The 18984-nt window shown below is 36.7% G+C and overlaps 1 protein-coding gene across 1 annotated transcript in view; it reads right to left on the bottom strand.

The window, feature by feature from the left end:
* Nucleotides 1-660: 660 nt before the first annotated feature.
* The window catches only part of TTC27 (tetratricopeptide repeat domain 27), a 138252-nt gene continuing 119928 nt past the window's right edge, over nt 661-18984 (bottom strand). The window contains exons 16-20 of the mRNA XM_075146694.1: nt 15018-15183; nt 8458-8655; nt 4891-5002; nt 4187-4287; nt 661-905 (exon numbers count right to left, since the gene is read on the bottom strand). Coding sequence (XP_075002795.1) covers nt 783-905; nt 4187-4287; nt 4891-5002; nt 8458-8655; nt 15018-15183 — 700 coding nt within the window. The 3' untranslated portion in view covers nt 661-782. The remainder of the gene's footprint in view (nt 906-4186; nt 4288-4890; nt 5003-8457; nt 8656-15017; nt 15184-18984) is intronic.

Raw genomic sequence — 18984 nt, 5'->3', positions numbered from 1 at the left:
ATAAAATAATACTGCTGTAAGTAATAACTGTTTGTAAATCCTAATGCAGCAAACATCCTGCTACTTTGATTGTATTACAAGAATAACAAAAAAGACTAAATTCTTACTCTCGGGACTCCACTCCTACTCCCCTGTAAGCAGTTAACACCAAATGAAAATCAGAAAGAGCCGGACGACCTAGTGAGCCGCCTCAGGCTCTGGCCCTGCCTGCAGCCCCCCGGTGCCCACGGTCCTCCCCGCCATGACACCCTGCCCTCACCTCAGCTTCCCACCACCGACGGGCCAGCCTTACAGCTCCTCTGATTGGCCAGCGGCAGACAGACGCGCCTTCCGACTGGCTGTGTGCCTCGCTGGTGAGGGTGATAGGCTGGGCCCAGCTCCCGCCTCTGCTGAGTGCTTGTCCATCTCCTCCCGCCCTGGCGCCTCTCCTGCTCCCCCGCTTGCAACATAGGTGGGGCATCCCGCAGAGGCCTGGCGCCTGGGTGTGATGCAGCCAGGCAGAACTAATCCTCAATAATCGCCTTATAAATACAAGTAGCTCCGTTCCAGAAAATCTGGCCCTGAGGAATCAAAACATGCAACTTCGCAAGACAGCAAGAGCAGATAAGAATCTTAAAAAGCAGCCTGAACTCTGAAGAAAGCTGACCGCAAGAACAGCACTGTACAGAAAAATGTTTATTGAGAGCGTTGTTGCATTAGAATTGTTACCATTTCATCAGCAAAAGCTGTGGCAAAAGAAACATGTCATTATTGTCTTCCTGTCACGGAATCCGGTCCGTATGTCAGCACTGGTTTCTCAGCTGGTTACTCAGTCCCTGAAGTTTAGCAATCATGTTGTCCATAGTTGTCACCTCATCAGCTATCTCACTGTGAACCTCATTACTTGTTGCATCCACAAAAAGCTGCTGCATGACAAAAAGAAATACATAATTTTAAAATATACATACAGTTTCTCTGTTTCAGTGTAGAGACGGAATACAGAAAGCTCATCACCACTATCCTGCCTTTCATATTTTTGGTACCTATGGCGGTATCTCTCTCTTTAAAAAGTCCACTTTGTGGCTAATAAACAGAAGGTATATATATACACACACACACACACGTATATAGACCTGTGGTCTGTGCCACACACCTGATATTTTGCCAGAGGGGCCGAATCCTCCTGTGGATGTTGGGTTTCTGCTCTGACTTGACTGCCTACGCTGACTCCTGATCCCATCGAAAGTGAAGGACCTCACCATGAAACTCAAATTAGAAGAGCATCTCACATACTGTCACTGCAGTTTACAAACCCACCTGCTGATAAATTAGTAGTTGTGAATTTTAATGGCCATTTTTCCCAGTGTCATATTCTGTTGTGTCATTTTCTCCAAAACCCCAAATAAACATCTTTTAACATTTGGTGTCAAGACATGCGTGGGTGGAGACATTAATCTGTGTGTAATTAAGTTATACAAGAGAAAAGAAAACACTACAGAGTAATAAAAATAGTTTGTTCTTAAAGACCTTAAGACATTAACAAAAACACAAAGCAGCTAACTTATGAGCAATCATGATCTTCACGTATTTACAGGGAAACCAAGGGAGAGGAATGCTAGATGACTTGTCTAAAGCCTTGAAATATGCAAGCTCTGACTGGAGCTTTGTGCCTACTGCACCAGAACATGTTGCTATTGCAAGGCCAGGACCTGTCATTTGACTCAAGTAATATGGAGGCTGTGTGAGGTACCACTCCACAGAAATATGGTGGTGGTGGGGGACCCAAACATATGTTTCCCCTTTATTATGTAAAGGGAGAGTGATTCACACTTCATTTGACACAAATGAAAAGCCTACATTTAGAGACAAAAACAAACCAAGAAAACAAAAGTTGCTCTGGAGTACATCTGTACATCATTATATCATCAAAACTTAATGGGACAATACAGATACGTATATAAACAAAAATGTACTTAAAAGGCCTGAACCAAGGTCTTCAATGTGCCTCAGAACAGTGTTGTCACTGAACAAAGGAACATCTTACACAAAAATAGGAACATGTTCCTGCTACAAGTACAGAAACTTTTCTGACTTTCAGCCCAAAACCCTCACACTGGGAATGTGACAGAAAAGTTTGGTTCTTTCTGGCTAAGACAGCTAAATAAATCAGGATGATATAATTATTTGTTCATTTTTTTTTCACACAGTTAAAGAGATCTATTCAACTAGATGCAGCCTGGGGAAGTTTCACGCAGCATCATTCTTTGGGCTTTGTGCCCCATGTTTTCCCACAACAGTATGCACATTTCATGCATTTACGATACAGCTCCATGACCTTTCTCCTTTTCGGAGACCCCACCTGTCAGATCCAAATGATGCATGGGGGAAAGGAGCAGGAGAGAGCCCACTCTGCTATTTGCCAGAGCATGCAACTGCCCAGAAGGCTCTGTACAGAAAGGAGCCCAACATATTTTCGAGTTGCAGCCTTCAGCAGAATGTGGGTGCATCATGAGCCCAGCACAACACAGGAGCTGGAATGTCAGAGATGAAGATCCCAGGAAAGGTGAGAAGTCTGAAAAGCGACATTGTTTCACCTGTACAAAAACTACTGATTTGTTCCAACTGCATGTCTTGACTACAAAATTTTGAAATTTTATCTTTTAAAAGTTACTTTCATTGTTCCTTTGTTCTTTCTGAAATCTTAACTATCCAGTCTGCTCTTAGCCCATTTTTTAAAGTGCTTTTCTTTGTTAAAAGAAAAAAGAAGAAAACCCCCCACATTAATATTGACTCACAAGGCAGCAAAAGGAGATGCTGCAGTCAAGCTTGGACAGGCATAAACAGTGCTAAACTGTTTGTGCATAGGATCTTACAGAAGATGACTGAGTTTTTAAACCACAACACACTTTGGAAATTCAATATGACTTCAAATTAAAAATAAGATGGCACCTTGGAAAGTATGCAAAAACAGTGATGTCACACCAATAGCTTTATCTCTAACATGTCAGATGATCTTGCATAATATAAACTACCTGTACTTGTATTTATATCATTTACGTCAAGTAGTCTTGCTTTCTCTACAGTCATACTCAGTCTACACACTTTTTTTTTAAAACCATTTTGTGAATCACAACCAAACATATATGTTGTGGCTTTTTTCACCACATTCTGAAGAATCATAGAATCATTGGATTGATGTTGGAAAGACCTCTATAGAGGTTGGAAAAGACCTCTAAGATCATCGAGTCTAAAGACTTACATATGCCAGTATCTAAAAGCACAGTTACAGAGCCAGCTTGTGTCTGCTTACACAAATTTCCTAGGCTTTTATCCTTAAAATTATAGGACTTAAAAGAGAGTGAGCCAAGTTTAGCACACTGATGATGGATGAACACTTTGTAACACAAGCACGCATGTTATAAAACTTATGCTCTGTAATTCACATTTACTAAACTCCATACGCAGCCAGGAAGAATACTTTAAGGCATTAAGTGTATTTTGAATGAAAACGTATTCCAGATCAGTCCTCAGTTAAACAATGGCTGTGTCTCATGTTGTAAGATGAAGGGTAAAATCAGGATAATAATGGTGCAGAAACAGACTCGGCTCTTTGGGTGCCTGGCTATGGAGGCACAACTCCAAAAACCAAACATATGATTCAAACATGATGACATTTTCCAGCGAATTCATATCTCAATTGGTAGGGTATCCAAGAAAACCTTGTTATAAATTAGTACTCTCTTTTAATAAGTAACTCTGTTTTAAAAACACTTCAAGTGATGCAAAGTAGTCCTGACACATTTTGGTCCCTTCTGCAGGTTTACATCCATTCTTTCTGAGACTGCCCTGCTTCCCCCATGACTACTCACATAAGGAACAGGTCTTTGAAATGACTGATTTCTTCCAAACATTCGAGTCTGTTTGCCCAATATTTTAAGTATAATTCTAACTTAGTCTAAGAGATAGCATTGACATTTTAGAGTAGTAGGTTTATTTCAGTCAAAGCCTAGCAGGAAGAAGGGAATTAAAAGTCTGCTTAAAACTGGAATCCTTAGCAGCGTAGAGGTGAATATCCATCTGATGACGCAGTGGGACAGGCAGGTACTATTTGATCTATAAAGGACTCAAAACAGAGAAATGGTTTCTGGCAACAGAACAAAGATTCCTAGCCTTCAAACAAAAATTCCTACCTTTCAAACATTCCTACCTTTGCTTTGGATGACAAGCCACGTAAGTTGAGCCGAGCTGAAGAAAGTATCTGCAAAGCTTCCTGATTATTAGATTTGTTCTTGCTGCATTTTATAGCCACTAGAATCCAAACACAAAAGAAAAGGACCTCAAAACAAAAAAACATTACCTCTACAGCAATAATCCTTAAACAACAACGTTTAATTAAAAATCTTGATACTTTCCATAGACAATTTTTTAATGTAATATCCCCAAAAAGAAACACAAAGAAAAAGAATGCCAAGTAATTTTGAGACAGTAACTCTAAACCCAACAGGTATATGTATTCTTCTTAAACATAAATATCACAGCACAGTGAATAGTCTTACCGAGTCAAAGGTTTGTCCATCTCCTGACTGGCACAGTCAATCAAACTTACGTGATGATTTGAGGACTGAGATGAACTATAGATGCATTTTCACGTGCATTATGAAATTGCTAGATCATTAAATTAATTGATTCCATGTTTACCAGTCATATGTTTACTGACTCACCCAACACAATTTCTGCCTCATTCCAAGTATATTTTTGTATGCACTATCAGGATGATGCTCTCTGTTAGAGGACTCCCAATAGTAGGAATAAATATAATGGGTAAAGTATAATATTATTTTGTTACTAAGCTTAATAAATATTTGCTACATTCTTCATGAATAATAAAAGTTCTTTTCAGGTAGAACATACCATGTGCAATCTCTATGGCTCCTTTCACCACTTCCTTAAAAGAAGAAACATCTTTCTCCCAATCACTTGATTGAATTTCACATTTATGTGCCTTAGTGAGACACTGCAGTGACTGCAAGGAGGAAAAAAAAAGATCAGTATGTGAGAAAACAAACTAGGAGACTGATTTAGTTTTAAGTATCTATGAAACTAATGCTCAATCCAGAAAATGAATGTATCTTTACTATGCTTGATTTCCTGTGAGTTAGAGTAGTGTCCTTCTCTGCAACGGTAAGCACCAGCTGTAACACAGATGTTCTTCACCAATATTGTATCTTAAGTATGAGAGGCATATAAAGTAACATGTGTCTAATTTTTATCTTTTAAAAATCTGTCTAGACTGATGGATGTGACCCATGTTTGCCAAGTCATCATAATTAAATGCACATGAAAAAGGGAAAAATACTTGTACTCACACTTTGAAGAGCAATTTTGTACCTAAAAAATTTATAACTGAATACATCAAAGCTTTCTTTCTATATATGTATTCTTGACGAATAATTTATTTTACAGACGCAGCTATTAGCTGCCATACTGCTCTGGTTCTCAGTGTGAACACGAAAAATAAATGTAAACAATATGGAAGGAGGGTCCCATTAAGGAAAAAAAAAACATGAAAAATTTAAGCAGAAGAAATTAATTTTTGCTTTTGAGTTTTGTTTTTGCATCAGAAATACGAAACAAATGCATGCCAGAAGTTACATGGCTTGGTTCAATGACAACTCTTCAATTATCTTTTTGAAGAGTTTAAATATCATATAAAGCAATAAAAAACTTTCAGTGCGGTACATGTACATGAGCGCAATAAAGATTTCTGATTGCTGAACAAACACAGATTAAATCTGGGGGTCATCACTCCAGAAGCTTCTACCTTCTCTCTCCCACCGGAGTTCCAATCACTATGGATCGAATTGCTCATGCTGCTGTAAATTGCAGTAAAGGTGTATTAAGTCAAACCAGAGGAAATTAATCTTTTTCATAATAACCTAGGTTATAATTGGTAGTAGTTCTGGCCAGCAGAGGCAAGAACTTCCAAGAGAAGGAACCACAGTTTTCACAGCAGTCTGATTTCAGTCTGCACATGTCTGAGTCAGAGCAGCAAATTAGGGGGGTTTTGCTGACAGATGTCAGGGAGGGGAAAGAATTCAAAGTCTTGTGGGCTGTTTGTTTGCACTTCTGGAACCTGGATTTATCCTGGAAGGAAATAGTTATGAGCTGGGGAAAGTTCAAGGAACAGAAGGGTTTCATAGCCTGGGTATGGATCAGCAGGAAACTTGAAGGTTGGAAAGATTCCTCAGTGGGAAAGGGGTGGACTGGACTGCATTCAGCATAGGAAAGAATGAAGTACTGAGTGAGGTGGCAGATCGGATACATAAAAGTGTAAGAGTAAATATATGCTAAGCTAAAGAAAAAAAAAACACAAACCCAACACTTCAATAGTTTTACACACCTAACTTGTAAACCCTGTCTGACTTTGATTCACTTTACAAAGCACTGTTGTGAATTGTAACTGTAGACTCTAGTGATTCATGGCATCAGATACGGCAGCAGAGCAGAAAGGTAAAAAAACCAACAACCAACCCACCCTTTACAATAGCCAGATATACAAGGTTGTTCTTTCAAATGCAATGTTAGGAACAAAATTGGTTAAATATAATCAAATCTGCACTAAATAAGGTATTACATTATGAAATAAAGGTAAAACCCTGACACTACAATAGATCTGTTCCCATCTCTTTGTCCTATGATGCCACAATATAGTAGATAATGCCCTTTCAGAATTCATTGACCTTTTGCATAATAAATGTGGGCGGAAAACTGCAACGATACATCTGGAATTTTTCTACAGATAGTTATATTCACTTAGTATCTGGCTGACACATGATGGTGCTTGTGGCAGTGAAGCCAATAAATACTGTTTTTAACATTTTTACTTTATAATATGACATCAGAAAAGCCACCAGTGATTATCTAGCGTATTGTAAATTAATTTTTACACTGTAAATTAATATATGCTGTGGCTGTAGGCAGTTTTTCTCTTTCATGATCTATATCTATGGTACCATCATACCAGGATACTTGGATACACACCTGAGCATACCTTGAGTATTTATAAACATCTATTTATAAACATCATTCCATTTTGCAGGGCAAGCTAGACCGTAAACGTGTTCCGTAACCAGTCTGATTAGGAAACACAGTCAAAGTCCTGTCTACTTACAAATTGAAACCATGTTTTTAACTGGGTTAGTGAAAAATACTGTGATGTAACCAGATTCTGAAATGACTACATTTATAGTATAGACAGGGCCTCTGCTACTTTGCATGTCTGAGTGAGAATTTGAGGACATATTACAGGATATTGCAGTGTCTGTATTTCTGAATTCTAAATAGGCCAAATCTCTTTTATTGTTCAGCTGTAAAGAAAAAATAGGGAAGGAAAAAAGGGAGGAATTGGAGGTATAATGGACACCGGCAATGACTAAACAAGGCATTTCACAGGGTAAAGTGTAAAGAGGAAGACAATGAGTAAGGCCCAAATAATTACAAGTTTAACCCCCACAGGCATACAATTTGTAGGCCCAACCATCTGTATAACATGCTTGACATCAAGCGACAAGCAATCCTCTAGACTGACACTTCTGTGCAGGCCAAAGGCATACCCCCATTAGGAAACACATACTGAATGCTGACCTTGTGTATTTTCAGCTTCAGTGAAGATCTGATAACCCGTAAGTATTTTTGTAGTGTGCAAGGCTATTTGAATTTTGGAAAGTTAATACCAAATGCAAAGCACACTTCAGCATACAACAAAGTAAACACTTCTAGCAGCACAGAGTGGTTATTTTGGAAATGCAATCAACTCGATTACCTGGGAAGTGATAGGAACAAGAGATGGAAGTTAACGTAGCAAAACCAGAGACAGGTAAAGAGAAACCAATGGTTCAACAGATTAAGAATTAAATAGTATTATTTAATTCCATTTTAAGCTAAGTAAGGACAAAGGATAAAGAGTACTCTGGGAACTCTAACTGTGGTATAGACTATCTCAAATGCATTTTCCCTTAGTGATTGCAAAGAATATAGATGGCTTATGGTGCCACTGGATCATGCCATTAAGATCCACTTTTTTCCAGAAGCTGCAATATCTTGTCTTCAGAATCAAAGATTCCAATTTAAAAAAAAAACACCATTAGATTATAGCCATTAGATTACTGCCAAGAAAAGTTTCAGAACACAAATCCAAGACAATGCACATATGCTGTGATAGAATGTTTTAAAATGAAATACTGATAAAAGAGATTTTTTAAAAATCCACAAAAACTGACGTAAAACATCTTGCTCCTGTTTGATAATAAAAATGTGTGCTGTAGGAACATGAAAAGCACAAAATAAGCTTATAGAAACACTAAAGCAAAACACATCTGGAACCAAAGCATGTCTTACTATAGCACTGTAGTTTGTTAGAGAACAGAAGGTTTGTACCAGAAGTGTGTATCCATAAAAATGTATACCTCACACATTTACCTTTTCAATATCTTCACCACTATCATTCTGTCCATTTCCATAAAGTCGGGCATAAAGTCTCCAGATCTCCCCATCATTTGTCACTCGTGAAGTCACTCTGCCCAAGAGCTCTTGCAATTTCCCCTTCAATCCACTCGCTACCTCTCCAGTGCGATCTGCCATACCATCCACTACCACTCTGACCAGAATAGCCAGCACCTTAAAAAAGCAGCAGGAAAGAGGTTTTATTTCAACTCAAATCAACATCAGTATATATAATGATATATGTAATTTTTGGTCTCTATTAATGATTCAGTAAAATACAAATATAGTACCATATGACAAGTATAGAATTTAAGAAGAAAGACATTATTAGGGGAGTAATTCTACTAATTTAAACCTCATCTATAAGATTCTATGTTTGGTGAAGGGAAAGAGGCCAAAGAGCTAAGATATAAATCTGGGCTACCGGGACAGGCTAGTGTGAAAGAGGATGGTATAGGAAATTGTGACAGTATCCTAAAGGTATTTTCACCTTACAATACTGTTATAAAAAGATCAGTAAACAAGCTGAACCAGATTAATTGAGGTAACGGAAGACACTGTTGTTTACAGGACCTCTATTTAACTACCTGCAGAAACTGAAAGATGTATAGTGGATGAGATGGAAACTGCAAGGCAACTGAATGCTACCTTGGGAAACTCTATGTTTAATGCACTTTTGGTGAATTACTAGTCAAGTCAGTTCAATCAAACGTTTTACAAGTACTCATTTAAAGGCTGTACTTTCTGAGCCACTGGCTTCAGAATGTGGGATCTGACCTGCAGAAATGCTAAGCACATGCAGCTGCTGGCGAACTCAATGGGAGCTGGGCTTTGCATGTATGAAATGCTACATAATACCAAGTGTCCCAGAAAAAAACATGAGCCTTCGTGTCCCAAACTGGACACTGAAAATTAGAAAACAGTTTCGCTGTGCCTCAGTTCCTTCTCAATAAAATGAGAAACAGCAAATGTAAATTAAGACATTGGATCATATGGTGAATTAGAAGAAAATAAAACCCAGAAAACCGTGGCTTATTAAGTTGGAACTATCTGTTCTGTGTAGAGCATGAGACAGACTGGGGAAGAAATGGTGACAAAAACAAAATGGAAGTCTCATAAGGCTTGCATTCAAGATAGGCCAGTAAAGGCATGCAAACACATTCATGCTGGTACTTCCTAACTTGTGAGGCTATCATTTGGCAACTTTAATGCTTCCACATTTTTGTCCATGTGATATTAATATTTACAATGAAATCGCATTAATAGCAATATTAATATCAAAACAGTAATAAAACCAATTTCAAAGATGATCTGTGAATAGCCTCAAACCACACAAATGTACCACTACCCTAGTAAAGGTAGGACAGAGGTGCATCCTCACAAACCAAGACGTAGTTCACTGGCACAAAGTAATGCAAAAATTATGATAGTATCAAAGTATATTACACTTAAAATAAAAACATATGCAGTTTAGTATTTGTGATATGTCCTTGTCCTAAAACAACTCTTCTTCTATAGAATGACTCAATTAACATGCATACCAAGAATTAATTACTGAGTTTTATCAAGGAAATCTTTGGCAAAAAACCCCAAATAAATCAAAATGGCTGATGATGTTATGAAATAAATCTATGTAACAGAAAAAGTGAAAAAAAATTATACATCTCCCTGGTATCTTTTCAGAATCAATATGAAATCATAATAGCATTTGAACATCAGCTAAACAGCTCCCGCCTCCTCCCCCCCAAACCATAACAGTATAGCCCTTATAAAATGAAATGACAAACTGGCTGTTCTTTCTTTTCTTTTCTGTTAAAGAGCTCAGATTTTCACTTAAGATAATAGAAAATATGATCAACTATTAATAGTCAAAAAGTTCTGAAATTCATATTGCATTCATGATTTGGAATCTAAGGGACTAAAACCCAGCATTAAATGAATCAGGTCTTCTATAATGATTTGCTAGAAAAACACCAGGAAGTATTGATATTTCCATTACTACAGCATTGTAATAAAAAACATAAAAGAGGTGTAAGAAGAAACATTAAAGTATGTTCTGTTTTGAAAAGGAACTAGAACTGGTCCTGAGGATTCATACATACATGTATGACTTCTCAATCAATTTCTCAGTTTAATAAAATTATTACTCAAAGTCCAAGAAGTTAGTTCACATGAATATCATGTATAGTTATCAAGAGTTTCAAAGCCAATGATACTTTGTTTGCAAATGAAAAAAAAACCAGTTTCCTCAGTCAGTAGGATTTAGCAACGGAAAAATTACCCATATTCCCATAGACTTCAGGCTTTGCTTACACTTTCATCATAATAATCTATCTCCCTTTTTGTAATTCATCACATAAGCTTTAGCACTACAGCAGTTAAAATAAAACTAGTGTAAAAGCTCAGATTAAAGGGTCCATTAAACAGTAATTAATAAATAATAAATAATAATAAATAATAAATAGAAATAATAATAATAAATAATAAAAAGAATCATTAACACTACTTGGCTGTGCCCAGTTGTTAAATAAAGCTATTTCAAATTGCAAGTGAATTGTGCTAATCAAAAAGTATTAGCAGCGTAACAGAGCTTTCCATTTTAGACGGTTCTCTTAAGTGTTAAATTTTGGTTTACATCTTTGAGAGATTTTAAACTCCCATACATACTAAACAACTAAAGCAATGCTCTGTTGCCCAGGATGCCACACAAGCAGTAGAGGTGGTTTTTTTTTTTTTAGTGCTCCTTTTAACGAACTGGGCTCCATATAACCCCTGTGTAGACAGTTTGTGTTTAGTATTACATCACATGCTCTGCATTCCTCCTTCTCCTTTGCTTTTGTGAATAATGTGTGTTTACTAAAAACTGAACAAAAATCACCATTGGACAAAACCTTAGAAACAAACCCAATCATTTTTAAATGCTGTGATTGCTATCAGTTAATCTCATTCCACAACTGTTTTCCAAACAGCTCTTTTCATACAAAAATTCACTTGGTCAAACCATTTTTAGAAGCTTCACTAATACTAATCAAACTTGACAGCGCTCAAGAAGAGAACCCTCAGATACCAAATCCAAAATGACAAACCTGCAGTCTATGAGCTCTCCCTATGCCCCTCCCAAATTAAAGCTTTATAATAAAGACAAATGTCATTAGTGAGCTACTAAAAAGAAACAGAGCTCCAGAAATTATTAATTCCTATCCTTGCTCCTCAAAATCCCCTTGGAACATGCTCTTGCAGCCTTTTATGAGAAACAGTCTGGCAATACAAACTGCTGAAATGAGAATGATATTTTATGGAACGGGTAACAGAAAAACTTTGCTAGATTCTCAAGAACACAGAATTGCAGAGAGGAACCATTTGTCCATACTTCTGCATTCATATTCTTTGACAGCACAGGATGAAGATCTGGTTTCTGAAAGCAATGTAGCAAAACAGCTTTTCCACCCACAAAATAACTTTGTTATTCACAGAACTGCAACTTTCCAAGTAAAAAAGATAGCTTGCCTCCACAAACATGCACGGGTGCAAAGTAGAGTGATTAGCAGTTGCAGAAATCTTTCAGGTATATTTACCACCTCAGACTAATAATTCAGAGGCTAAATTGATGATTGCAACAGGTAAGGCTTTCTCCTAAGGTCCTTTTTAGTGACTGATCTACTAGCTGAAACTACAGATAATTCAGTGATCCTTTATCTTTTATTATATAATGTATATATTAAAGGTTTTCAAGGTATATTTCTTAGTAGATTCATGAACATTAGAAGGAATATGGAAGTTTGAAGAATTTTAAGAACCAGGAAGGAAGGAAGGGTAAGAATCATGGAATCATTAAGGTTGGAAAAGACCTCTAAGATCATCAAGTCCAACTGTCAAGAAAGCATGCTTATAACCTTTAAGGGGAATACTAGGAAACTGAGACTTTCGAAAGTATGTCCTTTGCTGTAATCTTTTATTGCATTGCTGCTCATTTATAAAGAGCCCTTCAGCTTTTCCTTGTTCAATTCTGACTGCAGAATCTGTACATACATATCTTCAAGCCTCATGATATCCTGATCTCAGAACCTTTGCCACAAGGATGACATCGTTAAATAACTAGAATAGCTTAGAAGCAAAATTTCCCAAAGCTGCATTCTGTACTCAGAAGTCTGGCACAAAAAGACAGCAATGGCCTATCAGAAATCACAGATGAAGATATGAATGCCTTACTGTTATTAGAAGAAACTAGTGATTTACAAATATGACTTCATACTATGCTGAAATTAAAGAAAAAAATCTGATGTAACTACACAAACCAAAGACATTTCAAATTCAATTGCACACTCTTAATCGATGTGTTTCACATCTCTACCCAGTCTCACAAGGGGTATTCTGCAACAACGATTATGCTAAAAGTGATTGGTGACTGGCTTTCTGTTTTCACAAAGAACTGGAATCAATGACTCAACTTGTTTCTTCCAATCCCGTGCATATTTATTTTTCTGGATTTTTAAATTCCTACCTTCTTTCTCACCACTATATCACCTAGCTTAGTAGTCTATCAATTAAAATCTATGACGACTACAAATACCTGAAAGAAGATCATACTACGTTGCATGGAAATAGAGGTGTATGCTTCCACTTACTCATGTTCATGATTACTTTGTTAAAACACAATTGCACGAGAGGGTTATAGAGCATCTCTATTTAAAACAGGCCTGTTGGCAAATGGGAGAGGCTCAGAAATTAATGGTGAGCTTTGTAAACAATCTCAGCAGCAGCTTTTAGTTTTATGTGCTTTTTTTTGTTTTGCTATGGGAATACTCTTCTCTTCCTTGTAAGATTATTGATTAAAGCCTTTCTGAAATTCTTTAATCAGGCTCTGAGGTTTTTCTTGGCCAACTAGTAAAATCCTCCTAATTGAGGAAACTGTATTAGAAGTTATGATGAAACCCATAAAGCACTTTACATATCAAAGGCTAAAGTTAAAATTAGGATGCAAAGAAAAATTTAGGATACATAGCATATATATACTTCTGTAAAAATAATAGAAGTTGTATAAGACCAAGATGAAAAACAGAGTTATACAACAAAAATAGAAATGTAGTGCAAGCAATATCCCCAAATATTTTAATAAAATATCCTACACAAAATTTGACAAAACACACTAATAGGAGTCTGTATCATCTCAAAATATCTAAAATGGACAAATACATGTAGAAAGTTCTATTCCTGATCAGCTGTCAATGTGACTAAAATAATACAGTAGGTCACCCCTAAAAAAGTTATTTAAATTAACAATTGAGAAAAAAATTCATTAAAAAAAGCCAACCATCTACAAGATGTTCCATGAATAAACACACAGGCCCCACCAGTACCACAATACTGTAGCTGCCAAACACACTAATCTTTACCATATATGACTATTTTCCATAGATACTTGTTAGTGCAAAGAGAGTTTGAGACCTTTTAATGTTCAGCCATATCAAATCCAAAAGATTTTATTCATACAGCATATTATCCTGTATGGTTGGCTTTATAGTAGTGAGTATTGTACTCATGTACAATTTGTTATTAAAAAGTAATCTGAAAAAAGTTTTTAACATCCCTACCCCCCATGAACAAATGAGATGTTTCCACAACCATAATTAATTCTATCTGTTTTCTCACCTCATCACTGGACTCAAACCCCGAAGATCCAGGAAAGCTACTTTTAATCATTTTATGGGATAAGAAAAAAAAACATACTCCTGGGATCAATGACCAGCAGCAGCTGGGTCCTTTTACCCTGATACTACACACAAACTTCCTAAGAGCTCATAAGCTGTTCAACCAGACCCATTAATTTTGCAAAGTTTTTTGGAGGTGTTTCACTACTCTGCTTAAGGGATTCTTTGGCTTGCCTTTCAGATTCACCTTGCTATTTTCACTGAGTATACAGAACCCTGCTGGATCAGGACCTGGTTTAAGCAAGGTAATATCCCAGCTGAAGCTGCTGAAGTAGGCTCCCTGGATTTTGTCCAGAGCATATATTTACAAACACAGAAGTTAACTGAACTACAGTGAATGATGAGCAAAATACCTCCTTTATTTTTCTTTGTTCCGATTATTAAGAATCAATGTTCTGATTGTAATGCATTCAATCTATGAAGCATAATTCACTTTCAAAGGCTCACTTGTGGAATTTTCAAACACATGGGAAAAGCTTACCTTTCTTTAAATCATTTATATTATTTCTGATACTAAGATATGCAGGAACAATGTGGGAAGATGGGGTTATACATTGTGTTTTATTTAGAAATAGATCTTAAAACTGCAAGGCTCATATTTGTCCTTCCACAAAGTCTGAGGCCATCTAGATGCCAAAGGTTTACTTTTTGTCCATTTTTGTTTTAAATACTTAGTCTTACAGTCCAAAAAAATTAAATGGCTTGCCTACATAACTTCACTGGTATGTGTACTATCACTATTCATACCATTATCAGCAGAAATCTCTGTCTCTCTCACAAGAAAAATTAATAAACATATAGGATGACTTAACATGAAAACTTCCCCACCTGTGTATCCTTGTACTTTTCTCTCAAGTCCATGAGCCGGTGATAAGCTTTAATTGCTTCTGAAAACTCTCCAACATCTGTACTGGTGAGAAGATAATTCTCCCATATTTGCCAGTGCTCATAGTTGCACTTGAGAGCTTCTTGGAGGGTTCGAAATGCTTTGATTCTAATCAATAATAAAAAAGAAGAATAGAAAAGAAGATTCTGTATTAGAGATTTAATTTAGAAGATTTCTATATTAAAATCGGTTGGCATTGTATCAACTAAAAAGCTGCCTATTTAAAAAATCAGGTTTAGAAAACAGTGCAATGTAAAAGTTATTTTTCATAATTTACAATACTGATAATTCCTTAATCTCTCTTGCCAATTACTTTCTATCAGTTCACGCCACAGTACACTCTGTAGAGTCTGAACTAGGTAATTTCTACGTTAGCTCTCATAATTACATTTTGACAAAAATTCATTATAATTGTGCCATCTATGTCAATATTTTCTTTTCTGCATTTTTAACTGGAACTATGAGAAAACAATGCTGCAGTTGTAACACACATTCAAAAATTAAAAATTACTGAGTTCATGGCAGATGCAGAATGATATTGACTCATTGCATCACACAAAGGAAGGTTACTTAACAATATCAGCTTTCTGTGATTTATTTTAAACATTTGCACGTGGTAAATGTGCATATTCATTGCACAGAAGCCCAGCACTTTGAACCATTTTTTTTCTTATGTCAGCTGGAAGCTTTACTTACACTCTCTGTTCCCTGATGCTACACTGCTCAGTACAAATGTGTCAGAATGGCCCCAAACTCTATTAGGGTCCTTCATCAAAGGTGCTGGAACCACCAAAGTGAACCATCTCATAGTGGCAGAAGAAAGTGTTGTGGAATATAGGTGGATAGAATAATTCCTATAAGGTCACTGTCAAGTCAGGACATTATTTTTTCATATGGATCCACTGCAGGCAACTCTACCATTCCCTTACTCAAGGAGAGAAGTAATAGCGTTCTCTGGTAAGGAACATAAGACAGTTTGGCCAAATCAAGAATATGGGCTGAAAGCAGCTGACCTACAGTTGAGGTATGACCTCCTGCACAACATGCAACCAATGCTGCCAGAGAGGAGGCAGAAGGAGTAAGAAGTCTTAATGTAATCTGAAGCATATGTTGGTAAGGTCTAGGTGTCTACTGTTTAAAGCTTTAAACGTACTGCCAAAAGTTTCAACAAATTTGAAACTTTAAAAAAAGCTTTGCTAGAGAATCAGAATGATATGGTCCTTAGGACTTTAAGAGATTGAAGCTTACTCTCAGCTGGACAGTCATGATATGTAGAAAAAGCACAAAAGAATAAATTCCTTTAAATGAAAACCTGAAACAGAGTTTTCCCAGGCTGGTAAAAATCTTCTTTGGGGAGGTATGACAATAAATCTCTTCTTAATAAAGATCATATAAAGATGGCTTGTTATCAAAATTTGCAGTTTACTTGCTCTATCGCTTGAGTAAGTTGCTAAAAGTTCTGTCTCTAAAGACAGACAGCTCACAGAAATTTTTGGTTAAGTTTCAAAAAGAGGGTCCAGGAGAGTGTAAATATCCCAGCCAGGAAACGGGAATATCTAACTAGTGGATCATTAAAGGTTTGGAATGGCTGGGTCAGGGAAAAATGTAAATAACTGCCAATCTAAGCCCATAGTATTAAAAGAGTTACCAAATACACGCAAAGAGAGGTGACTGATAGAGCAAAATTACTGAAGGAAAACAGGTCATTTGGCATAGCTATGGCAGAACAGTCCACAGGCAGGATTTTCCCATGTTCACTCCCTTTTTCTTTCTCTTCTGATATATGCGATGCTGCCGAGTAAATGTACTAACAGTACATCTCCTCCATTGTTAACAGTCCTAGTAAGGGATTTCAGAGCCCAATTTTGATAGATTATGTTAGAAAAGAACAGAGACCTGCTCCTTCCTCTATGGATTTTGCTACAATGGAAGCCGGGATCTGCCACAGCTCTCTGACAGGCTGGAAGATGTCTGTCTGACTGATGCACCCCAATCACCTTGAGAAACTGTTTCTGAAACTGCTCTTCAATATCTGCAGGATTAGCCTGTATGATCTCCCCCATCTTCTCAAAAAAAGTTAACATGTTATCAGGAGGGCAGATGCCAATCAGATGGAACTGTGAAATGGAGACAAGGTACCAGAGGGATGGGATGGAAATCATATTCCTCAAATCATCACTCTTGCTATGCTAATAAAGTCCTCTACGTTGTCAAAACAAATCCCCTATGTATTTAATAAGTCATATAATGATGGAGTATCCTCAACCAGGGCAACAGTTAAACCAATTCATATCCAAACAGGAAACAGTAGGCAGTACCAGTGCATCATCCTGTTTTGGAAACCAGGAACGAGGTTCAGAGGGCCAGTCCCAGTTTGTTCTGAGAAATATGAGATCTAGATTTCAAAGGCCTCCTGGCACCCAGAGAAGTTTTTCTGGTAACCAAAGAGTAGAGTCTGTTTTCATCACAATTAATTTTTCTGGAGAAAATTCAGAATACACAAAACTTGTGGACTCTTAAAAAACAAACCAACCCCCAAAAAGCCAAAAGCCCTTTCATTTGGGTGTCAGCAAGTTGTTTACATACACTTTTCAAAAAGACTCACACATTTTATGTTTGTCTGTTGTACAAGACTCCACTAAGCCTTACTCAAATGCACAATCCTTGGGTGGGACTGATTTAAGAGCCTGGAGTAAAGCTTGATTTTGATGAGGGAGCAAAAGAAAACAATTAACTTAAATATCTTATTTTTGTTTTCCTTTTTCCAATCCTCCCCCCAGTTTTTGGTTTGTTTGATTGGTTGGTTGGGTTTTTTTGCTAGCAGGCTTGAAAAATAAGGATTTATACTTTCACTACCGCTCGGCCCCCCAAAATAAATTATACTGAAGCGTACTATTACAGATATCCTCTGTTCTGAGAGTGGGTTAAACTAACTCACACACAGTCTTGGTCTATAAGTGACTAAACAAATAATCAAAGAAGTTGCTATTCCACAGCAAATACAGGCCACACTCAGCTATCAGCATGTAATACTGACTTAAGGTTTCCTGTACACATATTCCTCTCCCACGTGATTCCTGTGGAAAAAAAGCTCAGAAACATGCCCCCCTTTACTGCTTATGATACGATATCAAACAGGTTACAAATTTTGTATGTTTAGCATGTTAAATCACAAGAGTAGATTAACAATAATAAAATTAAATCAATAAAGTGAAAGTAATCACTCAGTAGTTTCTCAGTTTCGACAGAAATATTATTTTGATTAAAGATACTTTTATGAAACAAGCATAAACCAGTACGCTGAGCATCTGACATACCCTTTTGAACTTTATGCAAAAAAAGGAGCAATCTACCACACACAGTCTAAGACAATAAATTGGGCATTCTCAAGGCACTGCTGAAGATGAAAGGAACTACTGAAAAGTTAAAAGAAGCTCTTGATTTCTATTACTTTTTAGTCTTGAATAGTTATTCTAACCTTCATTTTCTCTTCCATCCTGCTCCCATTAGCATATCAAACCATCTATTGAATTCATTTATATTACTTCCCACATTTCCTTCGTATGTTTATCAATTCACACTTTTATGTAAATTTACTATTCTTTTTCTCTTTTTCAGTTTGCTTCCTGATTGCATAACCATATAAATTGATGTCAGATTTTGAGTAAGGTTTTAAAAAATTTATCTTATTCTTTTGCTTCATTCTTTGGGGACAAGTTATAATGTGAAAATTCTTAAATATTAAGTTCTTTCAGGTATTCTGTGTCTACAAGTAACTTTTATGACATTAAGTTGAAATACAGAACAAAAAAGGCAGTCCATTTAAGTCAGAGCTTCTTGTACTAGTGGTTAATTTGGAGGAAAAAGAACAAGCGAGCTATTATGTATCTAGATCTCCATCTGCTTTCG

This window comes from Calonectris borealis, chromosome 3, assembly GCF_964195595.1.
Source record: "Calonectris borealis chromosome 3, bCalBor7.hap1.2, whole genome shotgun sequence".
In the NCBI taxonomy this organism is placed as follows: Eukaryota; Metazoa; Chordata; class Aves; order Procellariiformes; family Procellariidae; genus Calonectris; species Calonectris borealis.
This window is presented reverse-complemented; position numbering and strand designations above follow the sequence as displayed.